The sequence below is a fragment of the Penicillium robsamsonii genome, assembly GCF_028829455.1.
Source record: "Penicillium robsamsonii strain IBT 29466 chromosome Unknown utg000003l_segment0_segment0, whole genome shotgun sequence".
NCBI lineage: Eukaryota > Fungi > Ascomycota > Eurotiomycetes > Eurotiales > Aspergillaceae > Penicillium > Penicillium robsamsonii.
The window spans coordinates 6,501,234-6,526,542 of NW_026643221.1; the positions used below are offsets into that span (position 1 = coordinate 6,501,234).

Consider the following 25,309-nt stretch of genomic DNA (forward strand, 5'->3'; position numbering starts at 1 on the left):
TGAACCATGGTATGGCATTAGATAGTTTATGTATTTTCTTGGAAGAGACATGGTGTCTAACAAAGATAGTATAGTCTTGACTCAATCAAAGGACCTGCAATTGTCCACTCTCCAAGCCGGAACCCCTCTAACATTCCGAGCCTGGATTCAACGCCTGGAAACGCAGCACAAGACCCCGGTCTTCACTAGGAAATACAGTGCTCCAAAGAATCGGAAAATGGAGAGACCAGAAGTAGTCCACAGAATGATTTTAAAATACCATGCGGTTCGAGGTGTAGATGTTGACTATGTCAGTTAGTGGCTGAAAATAAACAGGAGGAACTCGAACTCAATTCAACGTACCGTTAGGCAGAGCCGGTCGATGCTGAGGTTGTTGATTAACAACGCCAGAAGGCCATTACTGAAGGTCCATAGCAGCACTAGATTTGTTCGGAATGCTTTGTATGAATCATCAAGGGCCACTCCGTCGTCCTCATCCGGTTCTTTCCAGGGAGTCAAGGCCCGCTTCACAGTGGTTGCAAATTGCTCATCAATGTCGATTTGAGGCTTGTCCAGCTCCTCAACAAAAGGCGCTTCATCATCCTTTTTGGTTTGCGCTGATGGAAGCTTCTCGGGTGCGTCGGATCCCTTTGTACCCCATGAAACATCATGCCAATTGCAAAATGCGTAGACCATCAGAACATTGATCGAGGAAGGCATTCCAAGGAAATAGGCCCAAGATGAAGTGAACATATGCCAGGGGTCGGCGTAGAGTATGCTGGCAAGGAAGTAGATTCCGTATGTTGAGACCAAGGCGATCAGAACAAGTCCACCCGTTGAGGCAATAAAACCCGATACGAGTGCCGCAAACCCATGGTCGAAATCGAATTCGAGGTTCTCGGGTGTCATTGCCTGCGCAACGAGGTAAAACGACAAGATGAGGAGATAGAGTTGGACCACGGAAAAGTAGAGGAAGGAGAGCGTGTACAGGAATTTTGATCTGTGGTTGAATGTTAGCTTTGAAGCAAAAGGAAATAGCCATCTCTTGGCCCTAATACTTACCCCTTTGGTCGATTTCCGAGAGCTAGGATAAATTGAAGCATAAGGAAGGACAGGTAACCAATTTTCAACATGTTATTGACAATCGGGGTAGCATCATTCCCAAAAGGCCACCCTTTGAATTTGTTGGTCGCACTTGGTGTTCCCACAATGTCCAAGATGACAGAACTTGTGAGCCAGTAGGATGCTAATACATGTTAGTGGTCTGGCATAGGACTCATCGAAGCCCCCAAAGAGGACCAGCAACATACCGAGTGACAGCCATGTCATAACTAACTGGCACACATTGTAAACCAATTGGACATGAAGCAATATCAACCGAACGATGCTATGGCCGCTCTTATATATCCGGTCGAAATGCATGATGGAATATAGCGATGCCGCAAAAGAGCCATTCAGCCATCGCCGCCGTTGACTTAGGAACTCTGCTGGTAGTTCTGGGACGTCTGTTTCGCCTTTCGACGCTTTCACGTACGTGAGGTGCCACTGGTTGCCAGCCTTGGCCACTAACTCAAAGCAAAGAATGCGATCTTCTGCAAGGAACATGTTCTTTTTGAAAATATTCATCCCATCAATTCCTTTCTTACCGAGCTTCTGAGCTAGCGTGTGGTCTCCATGGAAATACTGCTCTAGAGGTCTGCCCATAATAGCGCGATACCGATAGGCAGAAAAGGCACCTGGAAGTACGCTCACATAGCCAAAACTGCTCTCTAACGGCTTGTCCAGGATGTTCGAGATTTTGTATTCGAAGTTTTGCGCCGCAACCAACGGATTGAGGAGCTTCTTCCATCGGTGGCCCAGAAGCGCGTGAATTTCACCACAGGCCCCGCCGAGATTCTTATCGTTGTAGAAGGCCTGCCATAGGGCTAGCAAAGACTTAGGTCCGGGTTTTGTGCCCGCGTCGATCAAAATGCAGATCTCGGGATTCAAAATGCGCCCAAATGCATTGAATAACCACCGATGTGAGTTGATCTTCTTAGTATTCTTCTTCTTAAGGCAAAACATCATCTGTACCGGGGGTAGATTCATAGGGTCGTCTTTGTACGGGCGGACAAGCTCTTGTTTTGGGGTAACCGACAACTGTGTGGTATATTCAAACTAGAAAAAGCATTAGAATCTGAATATTTCCCTGGGTATTGGAATCCAGAAGGGCTGAGAGGTGGGAATACAAACAATATGAGCGACCGTTTCTCTTCCATCCACATCTTGTTTCATCACACCATCTTGAAAAACGCCAATGGTTGCCAGAACGTCGAGTGTATTTTTATCGCAGGGATCCATCCCATCGAAGACAAGGCAGACGACAATCTTCTGCCAGGCGGGACCACCTCTATCCCAGAACTCTGTCCTTTTCAATTTCACAATATCTCGTACATTTTGCATTACCCCATGCAAGGTGCGAGCGGTTAGTACTTTATCCTCGTTGTAGTATGTGACGGCAATGAGAAGTTCAGTGTGCCGATTATACATCGAAGGACGGAGATTATAACCATTGCGTAGCGTAAATTCATCCGGATCACATGTTGCAGCAGTGTCTAATAAGGAAAGAAAAAAAAAAGTTAGGTTATCATGATGGGGTTGAATCTGGCACATTGCGACTACTCACATCTCATTTGCGTGAACTCTTCAGGAAGTTCCCCCTCCGAATCTCGATACTCAGGCTGAATAGCATTGCGTATAGGACTTGGTACTGGATAGTTGATACTTAAGACCGAGCCTTGGGTCAACTTGATTCGCCGTGTGGGATATCGACGAATGCTACTTCCTTTGTGTCGTGGGCCCGATTCTTTGGAAGAGGAGATAGCAGAGCCCTGGTTGGAAAGGTTGTGTAATCTGATCTGATCAGGGAGGTCTAGTGATTCCATCGACTCTGGTCTGTGGCTATTGACCTCAGCATATGAAGAGGGATACGGTCGGCGAGTCACTTCACTCGAAGAGACTGGGTCGTCGAAGGGGCTGAGAGACAAGGCAGTAGAATGGGGTGGAGGAAGTAGGGAGATGGAGTGCTCATTTGAGAGCTCAGTATTCTGACAAGGGCCGGAAATGTCAGTTCGGCTTGCCGCATGTCTGGAGATCCAGCAATCTCCACTTCATATACACTTACCCGAGGCGAATGGCCATCACCCAGGCCGTCGCTTTCATCGCCTTGTCGTGCATAATGAAATGAGTAAGGCCGATTAAAAGGGTTCATGATGCACCGACCTGGACTTAATGTGGAACAACGGAATACTGAAGGTGTGTAAGCTGCAAGTCCGAGACGCAGTCCTAGAAATCCTTGCCAAGCCGGTTTGAATTAAAGTGTGACAGGCTGTACAAATATGCCGCGCAGTACACTTTGCATGGAACATCATTGAACTTGGGAAGAATTGAAGGGTCCTCCTCGTTGAAGAGAAAAACAAACACCAAGCTAGTACACACTCTCTCGCTCTAACTGAAATTGAAGATAACCGGCTATTTTAAGTCGGGACCCCACATCTTCACTAGATGGATTGGCCAATCAGATAACAAGCCCTGTACCTTAGCATGAGGCTAAAACACCCTTATTCTTTGAGCCCCCAGCCAATAGGCATAGAGCAAACTATATTATGGGTCCAATTGTCCTACTGGGTCCTCCTGGTGTTCATCATTTTCATATTTCAACATGAATTCCCTGACCGATTAAAAATAACTAGAATTCCATTCCCACGAGGCACAAAATTCTGATTACGCCGAAATTCGGGGTCACTTGGAAGTGAGACATGCAGTGAAGTTTTCTTACGTACCATTATTTCTTTACCAAATTGAGAGTTTGCAGTGTTTTAACTGCCAGATTAGACCCTTTTAAGCATAAGTGCGAGAGTTATCACTAATTATTTCCAACCATACCACTCGCCTTAACTCATCTCCCCCCATGCTGTTCAATATGAGCTCACTCGGGTTCTCACAACCCACGATGAAAGTGGAGTTGAGACTGGACGAGAAAGAGCCAGAGTATACTCCTCGAGATACAGTATCAGGCGAGGTAATATTGCATACCGAGTCGCCGGCCGACTTGTCAACCATCGTCCTGAACTTGTCGGGGACAGCCACATCCCGGCTGAGTCAAAGCAGACGCACGGAAACGCATAATGTATGTGGAAAAATGGCTACCCGGGCCGTATCTTGCATCTTGATTATGATCATTAACATCAACAACCTTCAGCTGTTCAAAAAATCTCACCGCCTGTTTCCCTCCGACCATTTGATGAATGCAAACTGCTCCAGTGTAACTATCGGAAGCGGAAATCATATTCTCCAATTTTCTATCACTGTTAGTACCAATGACAATCAAAACAACTTATACCTATCTGTGTCTAATTGGGGGTTGAATTTGTTTAGATCCCACAAGTCATCGAATGCTACAAAACCGGGCGCTGGTCAAACAAACCGCAAATTGGATGTGTAAATGTTGGCTGGCCCAAAAGCAAATCCCACCTGTTGAGGAGGACTCCACCCTCGACAGGGGGGTCAGAGTCACTGGCTGAGATTCAATATTCGTTAAGTGTGGTTGTTGCTGGCAAAAGTATCGTGAAAAAGGCAAGGAACTACCCAATTTCTCCAACAATTACTCCGCAATGAAAATTGCATTGAACTCATTGCTGACCATCATCAAGACACAAAATATCACATTTCATGCATTGTCGGACCCGATACCTTATCAACAGCCCTTGAAGCAACAATGCTTCTTCAGCGTCAACCAGCGCATCCTCGGCGCTGATTCACCTTTATCCTTCCGAATCGACACCGAACTTCGAAATGGACCCTGTCTTTTCCTCGATAACTCAATTCCTTTGAGTATAAAAATCACGAAACTTGGAGATTCGGCCTGCAACATACTGCTGAGTGCATTCCAAACCATGCTGGTCGAAACGACACACGTCAAAGCGCAAGGAACATCAGAGTCATCTACTAGCACGTGGATCGTGCAAAGTATGGCCAATTTAAATTATCCGATAGGTCTTGGAGATGTACCTGGAGACTCAACGGTCAATTTGAATGATATCATATGGGCCAACCACCGACTTCCTCCTGAGGTCACTTCAAGCTTCGAAGTTTGCAACATCAGGAGAATATACAAGCTTAATTTAAGGCTCGCATTTCTTGTTGGGGATTTCAGGGTAAATACGGCTCAACGCTTCTTGGTTATTTTGATCATGGCTAATACTTACTTTTCTTATTCAGCATCAGACCATCATCCGAGATCTCGAATTTCCTGTCTACGTTATGGGCCCAACCTCATGCTCCAAAGAAAGGAGCTGAGTTTGTTTTTTGGGGTTTTCTACATCTCTCTTTTTGCTTACTCTTTCAACCCCCTTGTGCAGCCCTTCCTTTTTGTCTGATATTCCTCCATCTCCATGTTATTTAGTGCTATTTAGCTTTACCAAACTCATTCCCTTCATCATATCTCTGTCGGTTTTATTACCAGACATGCTTTGTCTTTATTTTCTACGGTCGTTGGATAATTTCGTATACTTGATCGCTGCGTCTGAAATCAAATACTGGAATCAAAAGACAACTTCTTGGTACTGCACCCACTAAGTAGATAAATATACTGACTCGGGTTGTGACAGAATTGGTACTCCGTACCAAACTCACAAGTTGGAATCTCTCTCTAGCGCCCTGTGGGCCATATATAAGCCCACAGAGCCAGCTACTTCCTATGGCTGACTTAGTCTGTTCTAACTTCTTCTGCCCCAGAAGATTTGTGAAGATTCGGCTCCTACCGACGATACAACAGGTATGTTGTTGGCTATGGAGGGCTTATAGTATTGTGGCTTTAGGGCTACCACAGATAGACAGGTAGTTAATCAAGCATATTTTGACACCTTTAGAATAAAATGACTTCAATGTTGCACTACTTGAGGAGGCCAGCCGACGGTATGATCCTCGGGCGCTCAGCACTCAAGTTGATAAGGCCGGAGTAGACAAAACATATCTAAACTGACTCGCAAATATAGCAGTTCCTTCGAGCCTCGTAGAGTTGGAATGGGCCCAACGACTGGATCACTGCAGGGGGCTTAGCATTCGCTCCCTCCTGCCTTGGCAAACCGATCGACGGTATAGTTACCATCTGCAGTACATTTTTTTACTGACCAAGGGCAATAGGAGGCGCATTTTGTGCAGGGCCAGGTCAAGCGACCAAACTAAGCATTGCCCGAACAAATGCGAGCCCTCGTCTCAAATATATGACTTTCATTGGAATCAGAAAATGCTGGAATCTCCAATATTCTAGAGCGAAGATGCCCTAAGCCATCGGAAATGGCAATGAAACCGACTTCAAAAAGTCGAAAGCTGTCGACGACATGATTTGGAAACTTCAATAGTTTACAGTATACAACTGTGTTCTCGGAAAAGGAGTGCCGAAAGTCATGCGATTGGAAACATACGTGCCGGGCCTCCTGCCCAGCTCAGCCCGACCCACTATAAACCGGGATCAGGAGAAGGAGGCGTATAAAGTGGTTTATATTGTTTTTGTTTTTATCCCTCTCTGTGGGGAAACGGAACATGTCTTCCTTATTCACCAGTCGCATATAAATTGCCTTGGCAGTTTCATGAACACTTGGCGCAATAACAAGACTGACAACACCGACTAAAAATAGCCGTCAATAGCCTAGGGCTATGGTTCAATCAACGAAGGGTCCATAAAAAAAGGGCCAAACGACTATAAAGGGTCATATGAACCAAAGATACGACACTAAATGAAATTAAAAGTCACTCCTCGAAATCCCTTCAAATCTCAAAATCATGTCAACTACAACAACGACCGGGGCGCTGGCAACCACCACGGGTTGTGGGACCGCAGCCCAGTACGAAATTCCCATCAAAGATGCATCATGTGGAGTCCCCAACACCGACAAGTATAAAGAACTCCTTTCAAAATGCGCGAAGCCCGCAGGGGTAACTTCCTATAACGATGACTGTGCTCTCTACGCCCTGGCCATTGATCAGTCAATTCAAGATCTTACCGACTGTCTTTACGACGCTAAAGTCGCCTGGAAGGACGTGTGGTGCCACGGAGAAACCAATGCCACTGCAACGGCAACTTCGTACCCGACTGCATCGGAAACGGAAACCGCTTCGAAAACATCTGCCGACAAGACATCAACGGGTACCTCGACGGAGAACGCAGCGACTAGCACCAGTACTAGCTCTGGGGCGGATGTCTCTGTGCCCAAGGCCCATACTAGCTTGAAGGCGGTCATGCTTCTTTCAACTCTGTTTGCCTCTGCCGTGTTCGTCGGAATTTGATCATCTCCAGGTTACTGTCTCTCTGCTCAAAGATTTATCTTCTTGATGGCTGTCATTCTTTTTTTGGCTCTGGGTTTACTGCCGTCTTCATGGGCTTTTGATGGACAGTCTCAATTCTTTTGAGCTATTCGATATCAGCTTTTTCATCATGTGACACCTCTGAAGGCATAGGCGCAACTATGCAATGTACAATTAGATTTCAAGTGCTTTCTTTGTTTACTTTCTTGACACCAATCTTAATAGAATAATAAATGTTTCCTGCCATTGCACTACCACCTATTTCGTCCCCAGTCTTCCAAACGAGACTCAATTCATATAATCATTATAGAATGGCGACTGCAACTTGCGTGTAACACGGTAACAGTTTTATCCAATGGTCTAAGGCAAACCCCCATGAGTTCAAGTCTTAAACTAACAGCAGAAGGAATAAGGAGTCTATACTTAGAGTACATGGTGCACCAGCAGCTTCCCGTCGAGTTGCTGCTTGATCTGCAGGGAAAGCCCGATCTAAATCGTCGTGAGTACAAGCCCAGACTTCAATTGGGCTTCCCTGAAGTTTATACCAATCTGAATCTGACACGTCCCGTAAATTCGTTACTCATTTGGCGATGTGCTCAACAGCAGAACTCAAGCCTGTCCAGCAACAGGCTATGTAGGGGAACCAGAAAATGTAAAATGCGAAAAAGTCAAACAGACTGCGTGTTTACGTTTACTGTTCTGATGACGGCCTTCAGATTTGTACCAAGACGACCATTTGAAGCATCGTCCCCCTTGCAGAATCATCGCGCTTTTATCATTTTGTGCCACAGCATGCAGACTTCAATAAAAAACAAGGCCAAACTATTTATGGGCCTAAGTGCCAGGTGTGGACTAAATCGAAATTTCCGAGCTATCCACGCATCGCTAGAGGTAATATCATCAGACTATACATATCCACTGGCACAATCGTTACGAATACCGTTCCACACACCCAGAAAAAAGACTTCTGGTAAGAGAACTATGAAACTAGTGGCTTTATAGGAAAGAAAACGAATAGAAGGAAATCCGAACTTGGACTTGGCGTCTCCGGAGTAGTACGGCGTGGCCCAATTCTCAACGAACGACACACATGATCTAAGTCATCGTTCAAAATGTAAAAAACAACATGTACCCATTTCTAGATGCTGTTTCTTAATCCAATAGTTTCGTTGCGTGCAGATGGACAAGAGAATTGTTGAAACAAAAAAGCACCTGACCAAGCTTCATCTCCGAAGATCGACTCTGTAACACGATCAAGACTCCAGATTCGATGCCGAACATGGATAGAGGGTTCGCAAAGAAATATAAATACCATCACCCTGCTGATCTTGACTTAGAAATCCCTCTAGTACCATTCCACATTCCACATTTCCAAAATCGAGACATACCTCCAATCTCAATATGCGTTTCATCTCCATCGCCTTTATGGCTATTATAGGCGTTACTTTGGCTGCGGACAAGCCCCCTGTTATGGTAAGTTTGAACAAATTAATACCGAGCATTATTGAAGCCTCTAACCATTGCTCAGATTGGCGCCGGATTCCCCTGCAAAGCCGATGGCAGCGCAGGATACTGTGCTAGCGGTTCCTGCTTGGTAGGTTTTTTTCTCTTGTGCCGAAGCATCGTGGCATCAAAGACTAATCTGTCATGCAGCAACTTGCTCACGAGAATGAGGGAGTATGCAAGTAGACTGCGGATCTCACATTGGTTTGGATTGAGCTACAAGGCCACATTTCTGCCCAACAAAAGCCTTAGGTCATCACTAGTTCATATGTAGATAGTTGGGAGGTTCGGAGCTTTGCTTCCTTTCCAATTTAACTCTCTCCTGCCTGCCTTTGGTCCCTTAACTCACCATGCCCCATAATTTCTAACTGTGGCTGGGTTTCTGAGTCTGACGGGCTTCCTAACTGTGACGCTCCAGCGGAATACGGAAGTCCACTCGAGGCGGCCATCCGAACACACAGAGATTCTAACGTTTCTGCTGGATTAAAATGGCGGGGGCCCTGGAGTTCCTGACAGAGAAGAACTCGCATTTTTCCCTCCCCGTATTGAGCCAGACTCAGCGGATCTACGGAAGACGTGTAGAGTTAGTTGGGGTTTTGTATAACTCCGAGTAATTTAATATCTCTTTGCTTAAACTTGAAATACTATGGTAAATTTAATAATACTGTAGTAATAGCTGTCACGATCTATGTGATCACATGTTTTGCTTGTTTCCTTTATTTCTTTATTCTCGGGTTGCTACTATTCCTATTCGGGTAATGGCATACTTCCTAATTAGGAAGAGTTTGTCTTACTGGGCTTCTGCTATAAGATCCTCTGGGATTTACTACTTACTTCTTCTCTCTTTTCTCCTATCTTTGCTTGTCTAGTTGAATGCACTCTTTCTTATTAACCGAACTGGGATGTAACAGTGGCAGTAACACTACAATAATATTGCCCTATTATTCTCACCCTCGCCTTATCAATAGCATACCACCTATCGTTACTATATGATCCTATCCAGCGGTATATCAAGCACATACGACCATAGGGTGTGGAAAACAGGGCTTCCCGTCCGCTCAGCCGTACTTAAGCCACACGCCGGTGAGTTAGTAGTTGGGTGGGTGACCACCAGCGAATCCTCACTGTTGTATGTTTTTGTGTTTTTAATTTTTCTGTTCTTTTTTTAGTCGTTCGGAAACTCCCTCTTGCTGCCTCCAATTGATGGAGTATATGGACATACTCACATGGCTGGGATGGTTGAGCTAGCTCGAAAGAGGTACACTAGTCGATGCTGTTAACTGAATATGACTTTTTTGGACAAAAGGTGCTCGTGTAATGAGATCCTGGAAAGTCTCCAATAATATCTTCAGTTGTTAAATAATAGCTATGAAAGCCACGTATGGTACAAGACCTAGGATTGAGAGGTATTTGGCCCGCCTCAATTGAGTTTTGACTATAACGTTCTACAAATAGTTTGTAAGATAGCTGAAAATGAAAGTTGTGACATTTGCACGTTATGCTGTCTCTGCTCATGGATGTATCTCAATATCAAACAGCGTCACCAATTTAAACGGTTGCCAATACATATATTTCAGTCAAAATTAGAAACCTAAGATTTGTTAGCCGTTTGCAGCTTTCATGGAGTGAATGCACGAAGACCTACCCTTTTCAGTGTTACCCTCACCCATGCTCTTGCTACTGCTGCTTCCACTCTGGATAGCGCCCATGATGCCATCCATATAAGGGGCCCCACTCCACTTCTGGTGGGTGAGAACATCGACACCAAGGTCCTTTTCGCGAGCTTGAACAAGGCGAACATAGGCCAGCATACCCTCTTCCTTGAACGCACGGGAAAGTTCAGTCGTGATGGTGGCATTACTGTGCAGCCCAGCCAGGGAAATGAGTTGCAAAACAAATCTGAAAGAAGTTAGTGGATCGAAGCAAGATAGATGCGATGTTAATCTTACCCTTGCTTGGCAATATCCCAAATAAAGGACTTGAGGGAAGCCTCATCAAATCCTTGTCCCATCCAGTTGAATGAAGGGCTGAGGTTGTAAACAAGCTTCTTGCCCGGGTACGCCGCCCGCACTTCGCCGGCAAGCGTTCCGGCCTTCTGAACATCTGGGTCGCCGGTTTCAACCCAGAGAAGATCTGCGTAAGGAGCAAACTCCTTTGCGCGCTTGGTCGCAGCAGGGAATCCGGCGGAATAGTGGTAGAATCCCTCGCGAGTACGCGGGCTATCACATGACCACTGAACAGGTGTTTTGGCGTAATCATTCGCCAGGGCACGGCGACGAGAGAAGGAAAGGTCCGGGTTCTTCTTGACATAGGCCTTGTATGCATCCCGAGCAGACTGGGGAGCGCCCTCCGACTCAAGATGGGCATCGACGGCTACATATTATTAGTAAACGATCGTTCGACAGAGAATCAATAAGCATACCTTCGTCCAGGGTAACAAGCTTGTGCTTCTTGACCCATTCAAGCTCAAATGCGTCGATCTCTTTAGGTGAGGCGCCCTCTCGTTCCATGGCTTGGAGGGTCTCGGCCAGAGGTTCCACATCTGCCGTGATACCAAGGATGAATTCGTGATCACGCACATCAATGGCGCTGCTGATGAGTCGGCCACTCTCGGAATCTGTTCGGGCAATGACCAAGTTCTCACATCCCATCATATCCCACTGGAATCGGGCTGCGACCAGTCGGTTGATGTGTTCACCCATTGGAACGAGCACTTTGCCTGCAAGATGACCACACTTCTTTCCGCCGTGCAACTGATCCTCAAAATGAACAGCTGCAGCACCATTCTCTGCAAATAGCTTGGCGAGTTTTAAAACAGCCGACAAGCCACCATGGCTACATCGAGAGAATTAGTAATACTTTGTGCATTCACTCGCAACTATTAACGTACCCGGTATCACCATCGGCAACAATTGGTCGCATATAATCAGTGTAAGGTGTAGCCTTTCGCTGATCGGGGGTCATCTTTCGCCTCGCGTCCCACTGTTTCCGGTCGTGCATGGACTGGGCCTTGAACAAACGCTGGACCTGGTTCGGCACGGTATTGTAGGGATAATCGCCGAAATCGGGGGATACTTCATTGGTACTGGTCAAAAGTGAAGAGCAAGCCCAGCCTGAAACATACAAAATCTCTTGGTTGGGGGCTTGCTGCGTCATTTGGACGGGGTCGATAGCTCCCACTTGTGTGCAGAACCGATGTCAGCTTCGTCGCAATTGCAGTTCAGCCGGTCAAGGACTCACTGGTATGAACGGGCTCGCCAGCAGCCGCTCGCTCATTGAGAAGATTAAAAAGTTTCCGCGCCATCAAAGAACTGGGGTATGTTTGTTGCAAGGACCCGCGCTTGCTCACAACATCTGCCGCCGTGTAAGGACGCTTAATGCCTTCGTACCGAGAGGAATTCCACCATGATTCCACATCGCGAATCTGTTGGTCGTAGAGCGCATCTTCAGCTTCCCCTGATTTATCTTGTGTGGACAAAAGCTGGTATGCGTCCGAGGGAAGGGTGGTGGATACGGGGGGCTGCACAGGCGTCATCCGAGTATAACCGCTTGTGAATGGCCGCAATGAACGTGCAGAAACAGTAGACACAACGGGAACACGTCGGGGCAATCGTCGTATCGAGCGAAACATGGCTGGCGCAATATAAGTGAAAGAGCAAGTGAATTGAAACAGATTGAAAAGAAAGTCGAGGAAAGAAAACAAAAGTAACCTTGGAAGGGCTCCGCTTGACCTCGGGCCGTGAACATCTGGGGTTTCCCCGCCACCGAGGGAGGTCCGATGTTCGCTACATGACTAATCCTTGGCATCGACCTCGGGACACAGGCAGGTCCAAAGGGCTACCTCGACTACAACACGGCTGCTTGTACATAATTTGCCAGTGCCGTCTCCGTTCTCGATATTTTATTCAGTTCTAACAGCCTCTCTATATCTAAATACACCGCCCAAGATTGTTTATTGGCGGTCGGGTTATAGACAATACGCCCCTGAACTGAAATTTAGTTTCATGATATATCTTTTCTACCTAGGATAGCACTCGATGTTTAATATGCAAAAGCCTTGGGGAATGATTCTTTTCTGAATAAGTAGTCCTCATGCGGGTGCCCCATCTTTCATCGTCTGTGTGGTGGTACATGGTTATTGAAATTATTATTACCTACGGGTCATGGTAACCGTCCAAGTGCCTCTTGATTAGAGATGGCCTCTAGTTTCACCACCAGTGTTATGGTATTCCTCCTACAACCACCTGTATTCTGACCTTAACAACCATCAATTTCAATTGACTTGACTCTCACTATGGCCTTACATTTCCTGCACTTCCTCATATCACTTCATTTCGATACTTCTTTCTAAAGCTTATACTTAGACCAATTGTACGATGACTCACAGCACATTACTCACTTCTATCTGATATTTCAAAGGTACACTGACAATAATCAATTCAAAAGATTTAGTTCACTCTTCAAACAAGGTGATCAACAATATGCATACATATTTACTCTACTTCATGGGTATGGGTGTAAAAGCAGGCATGGACAGGTATACCGACTTAACAATGCTATTCAGAGGCTCTAATCAACACATATCTATTCAAAGTTTATATTGATCAAACAGACAGCCCCATTGAGAGATTCATTGAGGTATCGCTCAATACACCTCACACTCCATAGAGACATTCACCTTGGAGAAAGAATGATGAGCTCCATTCAAATCAACTATCAATCGCCTCAATACTGCTTAGCAACATATATAACTTCGGTAGAGCTCTCCCATCTGTTCTCTCTTCTTTTTTCTCTGTAAATATAACCAATCTCCGCCTCCTCTCCCTCTTTTCTTGTTTTCTTTTCTGTCTTTTTCGTGTTTCGAAATGGTGCTGGACACCATGGCTCCGTTCTCGAAGAGCGGCCTCCAGGTACTCGCTGGCGAGTACCTGGCTGGTCCTCTTCTGAAGTGGGACGAAATGTCCCTGTTCGACGAGTTGTTTGCCACGGGCTCCGAGCCCGAAATGTCTGTCCTGACCTGGGAGCTGATCGAGCTCCTATGCAACATGGTCATCGTCGTGGGGCCTGGCTCTCCCCAAACCTACCTCCTCCGTGTCGTCCTCACTCCCGAGTTTGCGTGGTTCGGCTTACACTGGGCAGGGATGCCACACCCTGGCAAGTACCTCTCTTCAAGAATCGAAGGAAAAACACCTACTAACCCACGGGTAGCCCAGGTGTCCACCTACCCTTCCGACCTCCTCGGCCTCCTCCACTCCCGTCCCCTGGTCGCGTCCGTGGCCCTCCACCAAAACCTGGGGGTTGGCGGGGAGTGGAAGTCCATCGTTCTCCGTCTGTGGGCTCACCTTGAGCCCTACGGCTCCTACGTACGCGGTGGCCGGCTGCAGCCCGCAGCTGGCAATGACAGCGACGCCCTTCCATCAATGGTGGACGTCGGGTACCCTCCTTCACCCGTCAAGGAGGATGTGGAGGGTGTGCTGCCGCCCATGGAGGGCGTTGAATTTGTGTCCGTCCCCGGTGTCTACATGGACACCATGGTCCGTGATATTTCTCCGGACATGGATGTCTGTGGGACGGTGTCTGCTTCCGCCCCTCCTGCTGCCATGATTTTGCCTCCCTCTCTCCCCATCGTGTCTCCCTCCCTCCCCGTCGTGCCGCTATCCCTCCCCGAGGGCGGCCCCTCCACCAACAAGTACCGCCAACGGTACTAGTTGCGTTCGTGAAGACTTTCGTGCCTGTCCCCTCACTGGATGGGGGTGTCAGCCGCCGTTTGTTTTCTTCTTTGTTTTCTTCTTTGTTTTCTTCTTTTTTTTCTTCACTGAAAGATCTTTTTCTTCGTTTCAGTTTTGTTATAAACTATATTTTCCTCGTAGCTGGTAGTTATATCTGTCGTCCAAGCGTAGTACCGTTGGGGAAATTCCCCGCACGATGTTATGTTTATAGTGATTGATACTTACTAGTAGGTATATGCATAGATACTCTGGAATGGATACTTTGTAATGAACAAGCCCATTCAACTGTAGAATTAAATCAGATATAGCCGATGCCCAGCCCGGTTGAGATTGCAATGGAAAAAGCACATCTCCAAGATCGGCACCCCCGCATTGGCTTATCATCTCCTCTTCCCTATCTTCTACCATTCGCTTTCTCTTATCTTCCTGTCTTCCCTGCCTTCGTATTTCCATCTTTTCCTCCGTATGAATGGGTTTCAACGTCGACTTGGTATGGAAAGCATTAAAATCCGATCGAATTTAGATCCGCCCGACCCGGCATCAGCGCGGGGAAAACATGGAAAGCCAAAGCAGACAAAGAGTCGCAATGGTAAGTTAGAGTCCCGCGAAGCTGCATCTCTCTATCAAGATTAATGCAGAAGGTGGCTTCATCATATTGCACCGGACAACATTGACTCGAGTCTCCACTTTTATAGGTTGCATCACTTGCAAGGCAAAGCGGTTGAAGTGCGATGAAATTAAGCCCTCGTGTCAGCAGTGCGAAAGACGAAAAGTCCGATGCGGAGGATACAAGAAAGACTTCAAATGGCGACCATTCGAGGAGACCAACTTGGCTCCTGGGCGGCCTATAGTGGCCAAGGCCAAGAAAGGTAAAGGGTGCCATGTGGAGCTCGGGTTAGACCTGATATACTCACAAATCCTCTTTAGAAAACACCTCGTCCCATCAAACTCCGTCTGTCGCCAATGTTGGCCAGACCCTTCCTACTCCGCCAACGACTGAACAATCGGCATCCCCGATTCGCATACAGTCCCACAAGTTTGGTGGCTCTCATTCGCCTCTAGGCTCTCCTTTGCATAGCTCGCCCATCAGTATCAATAGCTTTCTATCTACAGATACACGTTCCCTTGAAGAACTACCTGCCAAACGAGAAGATGCTTCCATGGCCGAGTGCATCGAACATCATCTTGATACCAATGTGTCATTGTCCGCCGATTCTCCTTCTTTCGATTTTCTCACCTTTTTGGATCCCTTTCAGGATTCTCTGTCGCTCGGAAATTCGTTGATTTATGATGCCGATGTCGATCCTGCTAAGCATATTCCTCTTGGTCCAGAACAGCCAGATCCCGATGTATCTAGGCTGAGCTTCTCTCAACTGTTGGAGGATGAGAATGATGACATTGAGGAGATCATCCGGAAGTCGGACCCAGGACTAGGCCCTTGGAACTTCACCTTCCCAGAAGAAGATTCTTTCAATTCTGATGTGCCAAGCATGTCAAGTAGCCCATCTCTACCACCGGAAAGTCCAGAAATGCTCGTCTTGCGATTTGATAAGCTCACATGTGGGATTTTATCTGTCAAAGATGGTGCATTAGAGAACCCGTGGCGAACACTTATTTGGCCGTTGGCAAAAGACACGCCTGCACTTCGCCATGCCATCTTTGCTCTGACGGCTTTCCACTCGGGCAAGCAAAGCCCCCATCTTCGGGCCCAAGGAGCAAAATACATGCGCCAGAGCATAACTGGTCTAGTTGGACAAATCCAGAATATGAGAGCGGATGCTGCACTTGCAACTAGTCTGGCGTTGGCATTTGCCGATACCTGGGACCAGCATACCCGCACATGTATTCAACATTTGCGAGGTGCAAAAACCTTGGTGTGCAAGGTCATCGCAGCCGGGATGCAAGTGGTCGTCAGCGACAATGAACTGGATCGTATCCGGTTCCTCTATAACACATGGTCCTATATGGACGTGATTGCGCGTCTAACTTCTTTGGATGAGTGTGGCCCTCAAAGCTGGGATTCTTCGATTTTCGAACTTCCCAGTGATGCAGTCCATGATATTGATCCGTTGATGGGATGTGCAACTACCCTATATCCTCTCATTAGTAGGGTGGCGAAGCTGATCCAGCATGTGCGGAAAACCCCCTCGAACACGGTGTCGGTTGTGGCTCAAGCTATGGAACTGAAATCTCTCGTCGAGCAATGGGAGCCGCCGCACTGGTTTGAGCCACCAGATGACCCAAATTCCGATGTCCAGCACAGCATTCAAGTTGCACATGCCTATCGCTGGGCTACTTTGCTGTACCTGCACCAGGCCGTTCCAGAGATACCCTCCGAGCCAGCCGACGAATTAGCAAAGAGGGTCCTGATATTGCTCGCAACCGTGCCATATACCTCCCGGACTACCATCATACAGGTGTTCCCTCTTCTAGCAGCTGGCTCTGAAGTCGACACCGACGATGACCGAAAATGGGTCTTGGACCGATGGACCACAATTCAGTCTCGCCTAATGCTAGGTGGTGTAGACCGCTGTTTGGAAGTGCTGAAGGAAGTCTGGGAGCGGCGCGACGCAATGAATGCCAGAAGAGAACTTGAAATGGCGAGTTCACGACGTGATGAGACTTTCTCATCTGGAGACAGGGAGAAAATGAGTTCGTCATTGCCAACCGATTTCCGCAAATACAGCCTCAATGGTTCCCACAAGGGCTCCACAGCAGGAAGATCAGGGAAACCTGCATCGAGGTCTGCGCGGGGTTCAGCACTCGCCTCGCTTGAAAATATTGAATTTGAACGAACTGTGCGTGGAAAATTGCATTGGGTGAATGTTATGGCTGAGTGGGGATGGGAAGGTGAGCTTGACAACTGTCGAACTATTTCATCTAACGACTAACTCTGCAATTTATAGTTTTCCTTGGTTAGCCCGACAGCAGCCCAAATCTTGGTTGCCAGTATGCATGTCGAGCGTAAAGAACCTAATATTCTTTGCATCCTAGCTTGCTGTACTGACATGACGGCTAACAAAGAAAGCAGTCTGAGTTCTTGGTCTTTTCCTGGTTTTTGCCATAAGGTTCTCATTGTTTTGGCTCTTATTTCTTTGTGCTAAGGGTGAAATTGTACTTAGCAGCCCTCGGTGTTGCCTCGAACTAGCGCGGCGTCTAGGGATCTGACTATGTTTGCTTTATTGATTGAGACTCTTTTTCTGCAACTATGATCTACTCTCTGACTACAAATTATGGTTGATCTAGGAACTAATATTTCTACCATGATGGTGATTTATTTGGCTTCCACGCCCTTATTCAACTCTCCAAATACGCGATACCCCCATACTGGAAGCCCCAAGCAACTGTCCAGTTTCTGGCCTATCCCCACGACCGCCCAATTTAATGTCCAGTAATACGAAAACATGATCAGCTCTATCAAAACCCTAGGCAAATCATCCTCGTTATCACAACGACCCGATGCATCAGCTCGCTCGCATAATTACCCGTGCCGGTGTTAGCACACCCCATGCCCGGAATACCCACCTACCAGCCCTGATGACCCAACGCAAACATTAAGCCACGTTTGCCTTCGTAGGCGCTACTCAGAAGGGCCTCGTCTGACATTATCGTCAATACTGCGAGAATGTAAACATGCCAGAGCTCTATCCTTTTCGAAGAGATCATTCTCTGATTCCTACAACATTCTCTACATTACCCAGGATTATTGCTTCCCCTACGCGCAGAGGAACCATGTCCGGAGTCGGATTCTAGGGTGGGTTCGATATCGATTCATTTCCTGACATAACATGTCCTGATCCTGACAAATTGTCATATCAGGTCAGTTGGGTTAGACGTTCAGCCAATTGTGTCTTTGACGTGCTGGTTTTGAGATTGCTGTTGGCTCTAAAATCTACCAGCAGAATGACGACAACCTCTTGTGCGCTTGAGTCTATCTTGGATGAAATGATATTCATTTTATCTACTTTTTGAAGATCCCCCGGCTGCGTGTCAGTGTCTGGTCACTCCCACCATAGAGCTTGGGAATTCTTCAAAGTCCAATATTAAGAGATTAAGACTAATATTCTGATAGTAGCTACAGGAGTTTGATTATTGGTGAGCGCCCCTGTGTCTAGAGGCAATTACTCCCCGGGAGAACCCCAAAGCCCACTTCCAAGGTTGCCCGTAGCCCGTAGTTGATTTGTAAGTTGAGGGTTTTAGAAGTTCGGATTTATGTACAAGATAATTTACAATGCGTGCACAAAACCCACGTCCCTCTCGATAAGGGAACACAAAGTGCTCGGCCTTTGCACCAAGAATAGGCACGAAATGTTCACCCTCACAAATCTCCATAGCCCTTTGATAAGCAGGCCGATCACCAATCCGCTTGAGATAAGCCAGAATGTTCTTATGCTTCTGCTCATCAAACGCAATGGGGCAGAATCCCCTCATTGTGGTGAGAGTGCAGATCGAACCAGATAAGATCCGGTTTCACTGAGTCTCGCCTCAATCATTGAGAGCACACCCTATAGCTTCAAATTGCCCACCTTGGTGTGCGCTGCTTCAGGGTCATTGCTCAAGCACCGGGCCATCAGCACGCGGAACAAGGGTGGCTGTAGGGAGGCATTTGCCCATTGGTACCAGTCTAGGAATTTGATGTATTCCTCACTATCCTTGGGTGTGCCCGCGAAACAGCCTTCTCCGTAGGCGGCAGTAATGTAGTCGATGATTGCGCCTGATCCAGCGAGCACGATCTTGTTTTTCGTAAACGGGGAGTTGTCATCTTCGATCACCGGTGTTGTGCCAGAGGGATGCAGGTCTTCAAGTGATTGAGGGGCAAAGATAGGGTCGCGCTTGGTTAGACAAAGTCGTAAAATTGTAAAGAATACCGAGTTGTTAGGCTAGTACCTGTTGACCAGGCGAGACATGATAGTGGAGGGGGCTCAACACTTGAAGGCGGGAGTTTCTCAATAATGTACAAATGACAGCACCTCCTTGCTTGCCATTTGCCCAGGATATAGTCAAACCCATACGTTGTTTGGTTTCAGGGGTGATAGTCATAGAGATTGTCGTGTACAGGTGGGTAGGGATATTGGTTAAACTCGCTCTTACCTTTTGTCGTTGCCATAGTACATAGTACACCAATATGCAAGATCTTCCCCTAGCCTTCCTGCACTGTCGACCTATTATTTTCCCATTTCTCGAATTTCGAGCACGAATATGTGCTCCCATACCATTTTTCATTAATATATTATGCCAAGCATTATTGAAACCTTGGATGACAAGCAGTAGTGCCATGGATGTACCGGCTGTGGTTCCGGGGTTGATGGGGAAGGGCTAACCGCATCAAGTAAAGGAATCCTCCCAAACTCAGCATCTGTATTTCCCTATACTCCGTACTCTGTACTGCGTCTTATCACGCAAAGTAGGCTTTCTATAAGATCGGAGATTTTTCCGAAAAGCAATCCTGTCTAAATCGGTAGTTTTCTCGCCATAGTCCCCCACTCTACCATTTCAGGTCTTTTTCTCCAAACTTTCCCCTCGTCGGCAATCCCCTCATTCTCTCCATAGATTTCTCCCCGTTCTCTGCTGGACTGCCTAGTCAGGACATCAGATCCGACTATTGCTTTTTCTCCTGATTGAGTTGCCCTGAGATTTAGGATGTTTCTTTTCCAAGCACATCCCCTCATTTCACGCAATGGCTGTATAAAGCAGAGATAGTTCCCGAGAATTGACTAGATTATTGATTTATCTCTACATTACATTAGTCTTCATAGTCATACTGATTCCACCATGGCACTGCCATTCACCTACCACGCCAAGGCGCAATCCACCTTCAAGCCGCCGCTTATCGCAAATGAGAACGCCTTCTTAGGTGATGTGCAATCAAGGTACAGCTGATAAATAGTGTGCTAGGTAGGCAATTTTGCTGATATACTACAGCGAGAACGAAAACCCAGACAAGCCCATGTCATGCGGCTTCTACCGACTCGAAAAGGGCACGCCCCTCGTTTACACCTACACCTACGATGAAATGAAGATTATCGTCGAGGGCAGGTTTGAGATTGCAGATGAGACGGGCCAGAAGGTTACGGCGACTCCGGGCGATGTGTTTTATTTTCCCAAGGGGGCCAAAATCACCTTTACGACGGATGATTATGGACTGGCGTTCTATGTGGGTACCCAAGGCTGAATTTTGTATCGTATACGAAGAGACTAACAAAACTAGACTGGCCAACGGAAGCAGGGTGCTGCTTGAATAGAGAAATTTAATTTAATTGGAAATTTCGGCTTTTAAATTTTTTGGTTCCCTGGTTGTCATCAATAATCGGGGTCCCCGTGCCTTCAATCCATGGAACTCTCTCCTGGGTTGAGTCGGCTATTCCCAATTCGGTAGTTTACTTACATCCCTTGCGATAGCTTCAAAATTCATGTGATTGCAACTTGGGCAACTACAGCATATGAATTCAAGGGATTGACCGGACAATAATTGCTTATTCACCGAACACGGACCAAGATGTGCGACATTCGCTAATCTCATGGAATATATGTATGCAAAAGTCCAAAAAATCAGAGTGTCCCGACCATCGAGTGGCTGTTTCAGGTTCGACTAGAGTCGATCCCACTTCAGAGGAACCGTCAAAGCCCAATATACGATTGGAAGTGGAGATGATTTTCAGCTCGCCTCGATAAACTCATCCACTATGCTGGGATTCATAGGCGGGTTTTGCAATTTGTATGACGTGGGGGAGTTGCTACAGCAACTCTGTGAGGAAGGGGGGGGGATTATCGAGGGGAGTGGATTGTAGAAATTGAGAATCAAGATCCGTTCGATCTTAGGTGGAGAGTGATCGACTGTGAAATAATAAACATAAGCCAGATTCCTGAGACAAAGGCATTTTTCTTTTTTTCCCTCCTGACAAACAGTCACTTTGCCTTTGTTCACGCCCAATTAGTCTCGGCCTTATCAGGTCACAACACAACCCCTCTATCGCTCCATCGCTCCTCCATCAACACCATGGCCATTATTTCAGAGGACCATCTGGGTCTACGACTCCCTAATCCACCGCCGCTGTTGCATACTCGTGGTCAATTCGATCGCCCCTCGACTCCGGCCGATGGATTTACCAGTCCCACACAGACACCGCAGGGTAGCCCCAGCAAGTCAAGATTGCCTCCGGGCGCACTCGATCTGCCCAATGTCTTCGACAAGGCCATGAAGTTGACTCCCACCTCTCCCTCCAAATCGACATATAACCACTACAATCATCCGATGTTCTCTGCAGGCAAGAGTGGCGAGGATTTCAACGAGAGCGTTATCCACCAAACCCCTTCCAGCCCAACGCGCAGAGCCAACAAGGAGAATACACCCCCCAACCCAACGCGTCTAACGAAGGACCTGGGATCAACCCCGACGGCTGCTGCACTTTCACGTCGGGAGCCATATCAAGCACGCGATGAAACGACCAGACGTCAGGTGCAGATGCGCGGCCTGACCCCCGAGGAAATGGAGAAGCTAGCACAGCCAAAGGTGAAGCGCCTCGTCAATGTCACCCAACTCTGTAAGTGCGGCCCAACCCGACAATATAAGATAAATCGACTGACTTAGACCCGGGAGACTTCCTTGACCATTACTTCGATCTCCTCAGCTACGTTCACAACCGCCAAACCCGCCACACACAATTCAAAGCCGCCTACCCCGATCCCCCTGCCACCCCTGACGAAGAGCACGAACCCGCCCTCCTAAAATACCTCGGTCGCGAGCGCGCACACCTACGAAAGCGTCGCACACGTCTCCGCCAGGGCGACTTCCAGATTCTGACTCAGGTCGGTCAGGGTGGGTATGGACAGGTGTATTTGGCACAGAAGAAGGATACCCGCGAAGTATGCGCATTGAAAGTCATGAGCAAAAAGTTACTTTTCAAGCTGGATGAGATCCGTCATATCCTAACCGAGCGCGATATTCTCACTGCAGCCAAAAGCGAATGGCTAGTCAAGCTGCTCTATGCCTTCCAGGATGATACGCAAATTTATTTGGCCATGGAGTATGTTCCTGGTGGTGACTTCCGCACGCTGCTGAATAATACCGGTGTGCTCCATAATCGTCACGCCCGTTTCTACATTGCTGAAATGTTCAGCTGCATTGACGCGCTGCATGTTCTGGGATACATTCACCGTGATTTGAAGCCCGAGAATTTCCTGATCGATTCCACGGGCCACGTTAAGCTGACCGATTTCGGTCTGGCGGCTGGAATGTTGAGCCCAGGAAAGATCGAGTCAATGCGCGTTAAGCTCGAGGAAGTCGGGAACACGCCCGTTCCTTTTGGTCGACCCATGGAACAACGTACAATGGCCGAACGACGACAAGGATACCAGTCTCTGCGCCAGCGGGAAGTCAACTACGCCAAGTCGATTGTCGGATCGCCGGATTACATGGCGCCGGAAGTTCTCAAGGGCGACCAATATGATTTCACTGTGGATTACTGGAGCTTGGGATGTATGCTGTTCGAGGCGTTGGCAGGCTACCCGCCCTTCGCGGGCGCGACCGTCGAAGAGACATGGCAAAACCTGAAGCGCTGGCAGAAGGTGTTGCGGAAGCCCGTTTATGAGGACCCGAACTACTTCCTCTCACGGCGGACGTGGGATCTCATCACGAAACTGGTTGCTGGGAAGGAGCAGCGGTTCAAAAATATGAAGGAGATTCATGCGCATGACTATTTTGCCGAGGTCGAATTCGAGACTCTGCGTGATCAACGCGCTCCGTTCGTGCCTGAACTTGATTCCGAGACTGATGCTGGGTACTTTGATGATTTCAGCAATGAGGCAGATATGGCCAAGTACAAGGAGGTCCATGATAAACAGCGCGCACTGGAGGATATGGCCGATCGCGATGATAAGATGAGCAAGGGCTTGTTTGTCGGGTTTACTTTCCGGTATGTTCGATTCGAATCTATACTGGATAGGTTTATCTGTATGATCGTTCTCTTACTGACCACTCTAGTCACCGCAAACCCGCCACCGACAGCAATGGCCGCAGCAGCTCACCACGGAAGCCTATCGCGACGGATGGCACATTCGGGACAATGTTCTAGGTTTCTGACCAAGTATCCAGATTTCACATTCCTATTCGGTCGGCTCTTTTCTCTTCTTACGTTCCGCTGGTGCATGCGCGACTCCGAGCTGGATCTTGGTTTCCTTGTGCCAGATGTCCCAGTACTGAGTTTAATGGCTCATGTTTTCATCTTCTCTCTTCTTTCTATTTCAACTTCAACATCATTTTCAAGTTGCAACTTGCAACACCATACGTCTTGTCGACCCGTTCTAGCTTCATGGTGCGCTTGGAGTTGGTGAAATTCGATTCTTGTATGATACAGCCATAGAACAAACATGGCGCAGTTCCTGGCTTCTGCTAGTAATAGTTTCATTTTAGGGAATATGGAATTTGAGTTCGATCGTAATCAAATGTCAAGTAGACTATATACCGATTACATCTCGCAGTAAAGAATCGACTCTGTTAGTTGTCAGGAAGCTGGCGCACCATGCGCAGAATCTCGGACTCGTTGTCTCCAATCACAGCACGGCCATTGACCCAGTCAACTGTCTGTGGAGTAAAGCATTAGTAAAACACATCCAGACATATCTCCAACATAACAATGGAAGTAAGAAAAGGTGGGCACATACAATAGGTCTCACGAAATTTTCATTATTCTCCTTGAACTTCTTCAGCGCATCCTCCGCATCACGGGCACCCTTCACCAACTCTGCAACACCATACGTCACCTTCTCAACCTGACCACTGACACCACTGACGGGCGAGACATAGTCGAGGATACTGCGAAGCTGGTCTGTTGTCGGGGGAGAGGTGGTAACCTCCAGCTCGAACTCGCCGCGCTGTTTCTTTGAGTGGGTGGAGTGGTCGCTGGCCTGGTCTTCTGTGGCAGTTTCGCTGGCTGTTGCGGAGGCTTGTTTCAGGATGTTGAGGACTCGGGTTGAGGCTTGGATGGAGGGGGAGTGGAAGAGGGTGATTGGGTCGAGGGTTTTGCTCTGTTTTTGTGTTAATTGGCAGGTTGGGGACTGGGGGATGGATTGGTGGATTTGAGCGGGGGTTGCAGAGGTGGACGTACGAAGCGGAACATCTTGGCGGTTTGGATATTTGCAATTGATGGTGTTGTGGTGGTAGAGGAGGTGGATGAAGGTGGAAGACTTGGAGTTGAGCTGGGCGGCAGTTCCTGGATGATGTCATTTGCTGCCTCGGGTTGTGCCGGGCTACGTAAGCTGTTGGTCAGGGTGAGTCAACTACATTTGTATTTTATCTACTTTCTGAGCATATGCTACGGAAAACTTCGTTGGAAAATGCCACGGGGGATACAGAATTGGTTTCTGTAATTAGGTGTCTGGCCCATAACGTAAAGCGACATCACTATGTCCATCCAACTCCCAAATCCCCATTTTGAGAGATTTTGAACCTTTCTCAATCTCTCAGATTCCATCTTTGCGGTATAACTTCTGATCCTGATTAATTGACTGTCTCCATGCAGTCGATTAGACCCATTGTGTGGTAGCACTGACCGCTGTATTCAACGGGCTCAAGAACACAGGCTGTTGGGGATTGCGCCGAATTTAGGGGCTACGTGGTATTGTACCTCGCTCGCTGGAGGTGAGTATTAGACTCTCGCCTTTGGTAGACGCCCTTGACCGTGTCTGTATATACTGGTAAGTGTCAGGTAAGTGTCAATTACGCAAGAAGATACACGTACCAGGCAACAAAAGAACAA

General features: G+C 47.5%; 10 protein-coding genes across 10 annotated transcripts; 6 read left to right on the forward strand and 4 right to left on the reverse strand.

Moving 5' to 3' along the window:
- Nucleotides 1-147: 147 nt before the first annotated feature.
- N7447_007220 (uncharacterized protein) lies at nucleotides 148-3,229 on the reverse strand (the record flags this gene model as incomplete). The annotated part of the gene is made up of 7 exons (XM_057231482.1): nucleotides 148-285; nucleotides 343-979; nucleotides 1,042-1,225; nucleotides 1,290-2,136; nucleotides 2,212-2,573; nucleotides 2,645-3,065; nucleotides 3,143-3,229. The coding sequence occupies 7 exons, from the start codon at nucleotides 3,227-3,229 to the stop codon at nucleotides 148-150; spliced, it is 2,676 nt and encodes an 891-aa protein (XP_057086572.1).
- Nucleotides 3,230-6,801: 3,572 nt separating this feature from the next.
- On the forward strand, nucleotides 6,802-7,305 carry N7447_007221 (uncharacterized protein; the record flags this gene model as incomplete). The annotated part of the gene is made up of 1 exon (XM_057231483.1): nucleotides 6,802-7,305. One exon carries the CDS (start codon nucleotides 6,802-6,804, stop codon nucleotides 7,303-7,305), a length of 504 nt encoding a protein of 167 aa, XP_057086573.1.
- A 1,419-nt stretch (nucleotides 7,306-8,724) lies between these two features.
- Nucleotides 8,725-9,313, forward strand: N7447_007222 (uncharacterized protein; the record flags this gene model as incomplete). Its single annotated transcript, XM_057231484.1, has 4 exons — nucleotides 8,725-8,796; nucleotides 8,852-8,917; nucleotides 8,977-9,000; nucleotides 9,245-9,313. 4 exons carry the CDS (start codon nucleotides 8,725-8,727, stop codon nucleotides 9,311-9,313), a joined length of 231 nt encoding a protein of 76 aa, XP_057086574.1.
- A 1,114-nt stretch (nucleotides 9,314-10,427) lies between these two features.
- N7447_007223 (methylisocitrate lyase ICL2) lies at nucleotides 10,428-12,457 on the reverse strand (the record flags this gene model as incomplete). Its single annotated transcript, XM_057231485.1, has 5 exons — nucleotides 10,428-10,725; nucleotides 10,776-11,199; nucleotides 11,249-11,661; nucleotides 11,717-12,005; nucleotides 12,067-12,457. The coding sequence occupies 5 exons, from the start codon at nucleotides 12,455-12,457 to the stop codon at nucleotides 10,428-10,430; spliced, it is 1,815 nt and encodes a 604-aa protein (XP_057086575.1).
- Nucleotides 12,458-13,706: 1,249 nt separating this feature from the next.
- Nucleotides 13,707-14,534, forward strand: N7447_007224 (uncharacterized protein; the record flags this gene model as incomplete). The annotated part of the gene is made up of 1 exon (XM_057231486.1): nucleotides 13,707-14,534. The coding sequence occupies one exon, from the start codon at nucleotides 13,707-13,709 to the stop codon at nucleotides 14,532-14,534; it is 828 nt and encodes a 275-aa protein (XP_057086576.1).
- Nucleotides 14,535-15,141: 607 nt separating this feature from the next.
- Nucleotides 15,142-17,446, forward strand: N7447_007225 (Zn(II)2Cys6 transcription factor; the record flags this gene model as incomplete). Its single annotated transcript, XM_057231487.1, has 3 exons — nucleotides 15,142-15,144; nucleotides 15,268-15,424; nucleotides 15,483-17,446. The coding sequence occupies 3 exons, from the start codon at nucleotides 15,142-15,144 to the stop codon at nucleotides 17,444-17,446; spliced, it is 2,124 nt and encodes a 707-aa protein (XP_057086577.1).
- Nucleotides 17,447-19,060: 1,614 nt separating this feature from the next.
- Nucleotides 19,061-19,462, reverse strand: N7447_007226 (glutathione S-transferase family protein; the record flags this gene model as incomplete). Its single annotated transcript, XM_057231488.1, has 2 exons — nucleotides 19,061-19,387; nucleotides 19,451-19,462. 2 exons carry the CDS (start codon nucleotides 19,460-19,462, stop codon nucleotides 19,061-19,063), a joined length of 339 nt encoding a protein of 112 aa, XP_057086578.1.
- An 865-nt stretch (nucleotides 19,463-20,327) lies between these two features.
- N7447_007227 (cupin domain-containing protein) lies at nucleotides 20,328-20,793 on the forward strand (the record flags this gene model as incomplete). Its single annotated transcript, XM_057231489.1, has 3 exons — nucleotides 20,328-20,425; nucleotides 20,478-20,709; nucleotides 20,764-20,793. 3 exons carry the CDS (start codon nucleotides 20,328-20,330, stop codon nucleotides 20,791-20,793), a joined length of 360 nt encoding a protein of 119 aa, XP_057086579.1.
- A 759-nt stretch (nucleotides 20,794-21,552) lies between these two features.
- N7447_007228 (putative serine/threonine protein kinase) lies at nucleotides 21,553-23,626 on the forward strand (the record flags this gene model as incomplete). The annotated part of the gene is made up of 3 exons (XM_057231490.1): nucleotides 21,553-22,096; nucleotides 22,153-23,467; nucleotides 23,536-23,626. 3 exons carry the CDS (start codon nucleotides 21,553-21,555, stop codon nucleotides 23,624-23,626), a joined length of 1,950 nt encoding a protein of 649 aa, XP_057086580.1.
- A 422-nt stretch (nucleotides 23,627-24,048) lies between these two features.
- Nucleotides 24,049-24,670, reverse strand: N7447_007229 (uncharacterized protein; the record flags this gene model as incomplete). Its single annotated transcript, XM_057231491.1, has 3 exons — nucleotides 24,049-24,135; nucleotides 24,216-24,578; nucleotides 24,659-24,670. 3 exons carry the CDS (start codon nucleotides 24,668-24,670, stop codon nucleotides 24,049-24,051), a joined length of 462 nt encoding a protein of 153 aa, XP_057086581.1.
- Nucleotides 24,671-25,309: the final 639 nt, after the last annotated feature.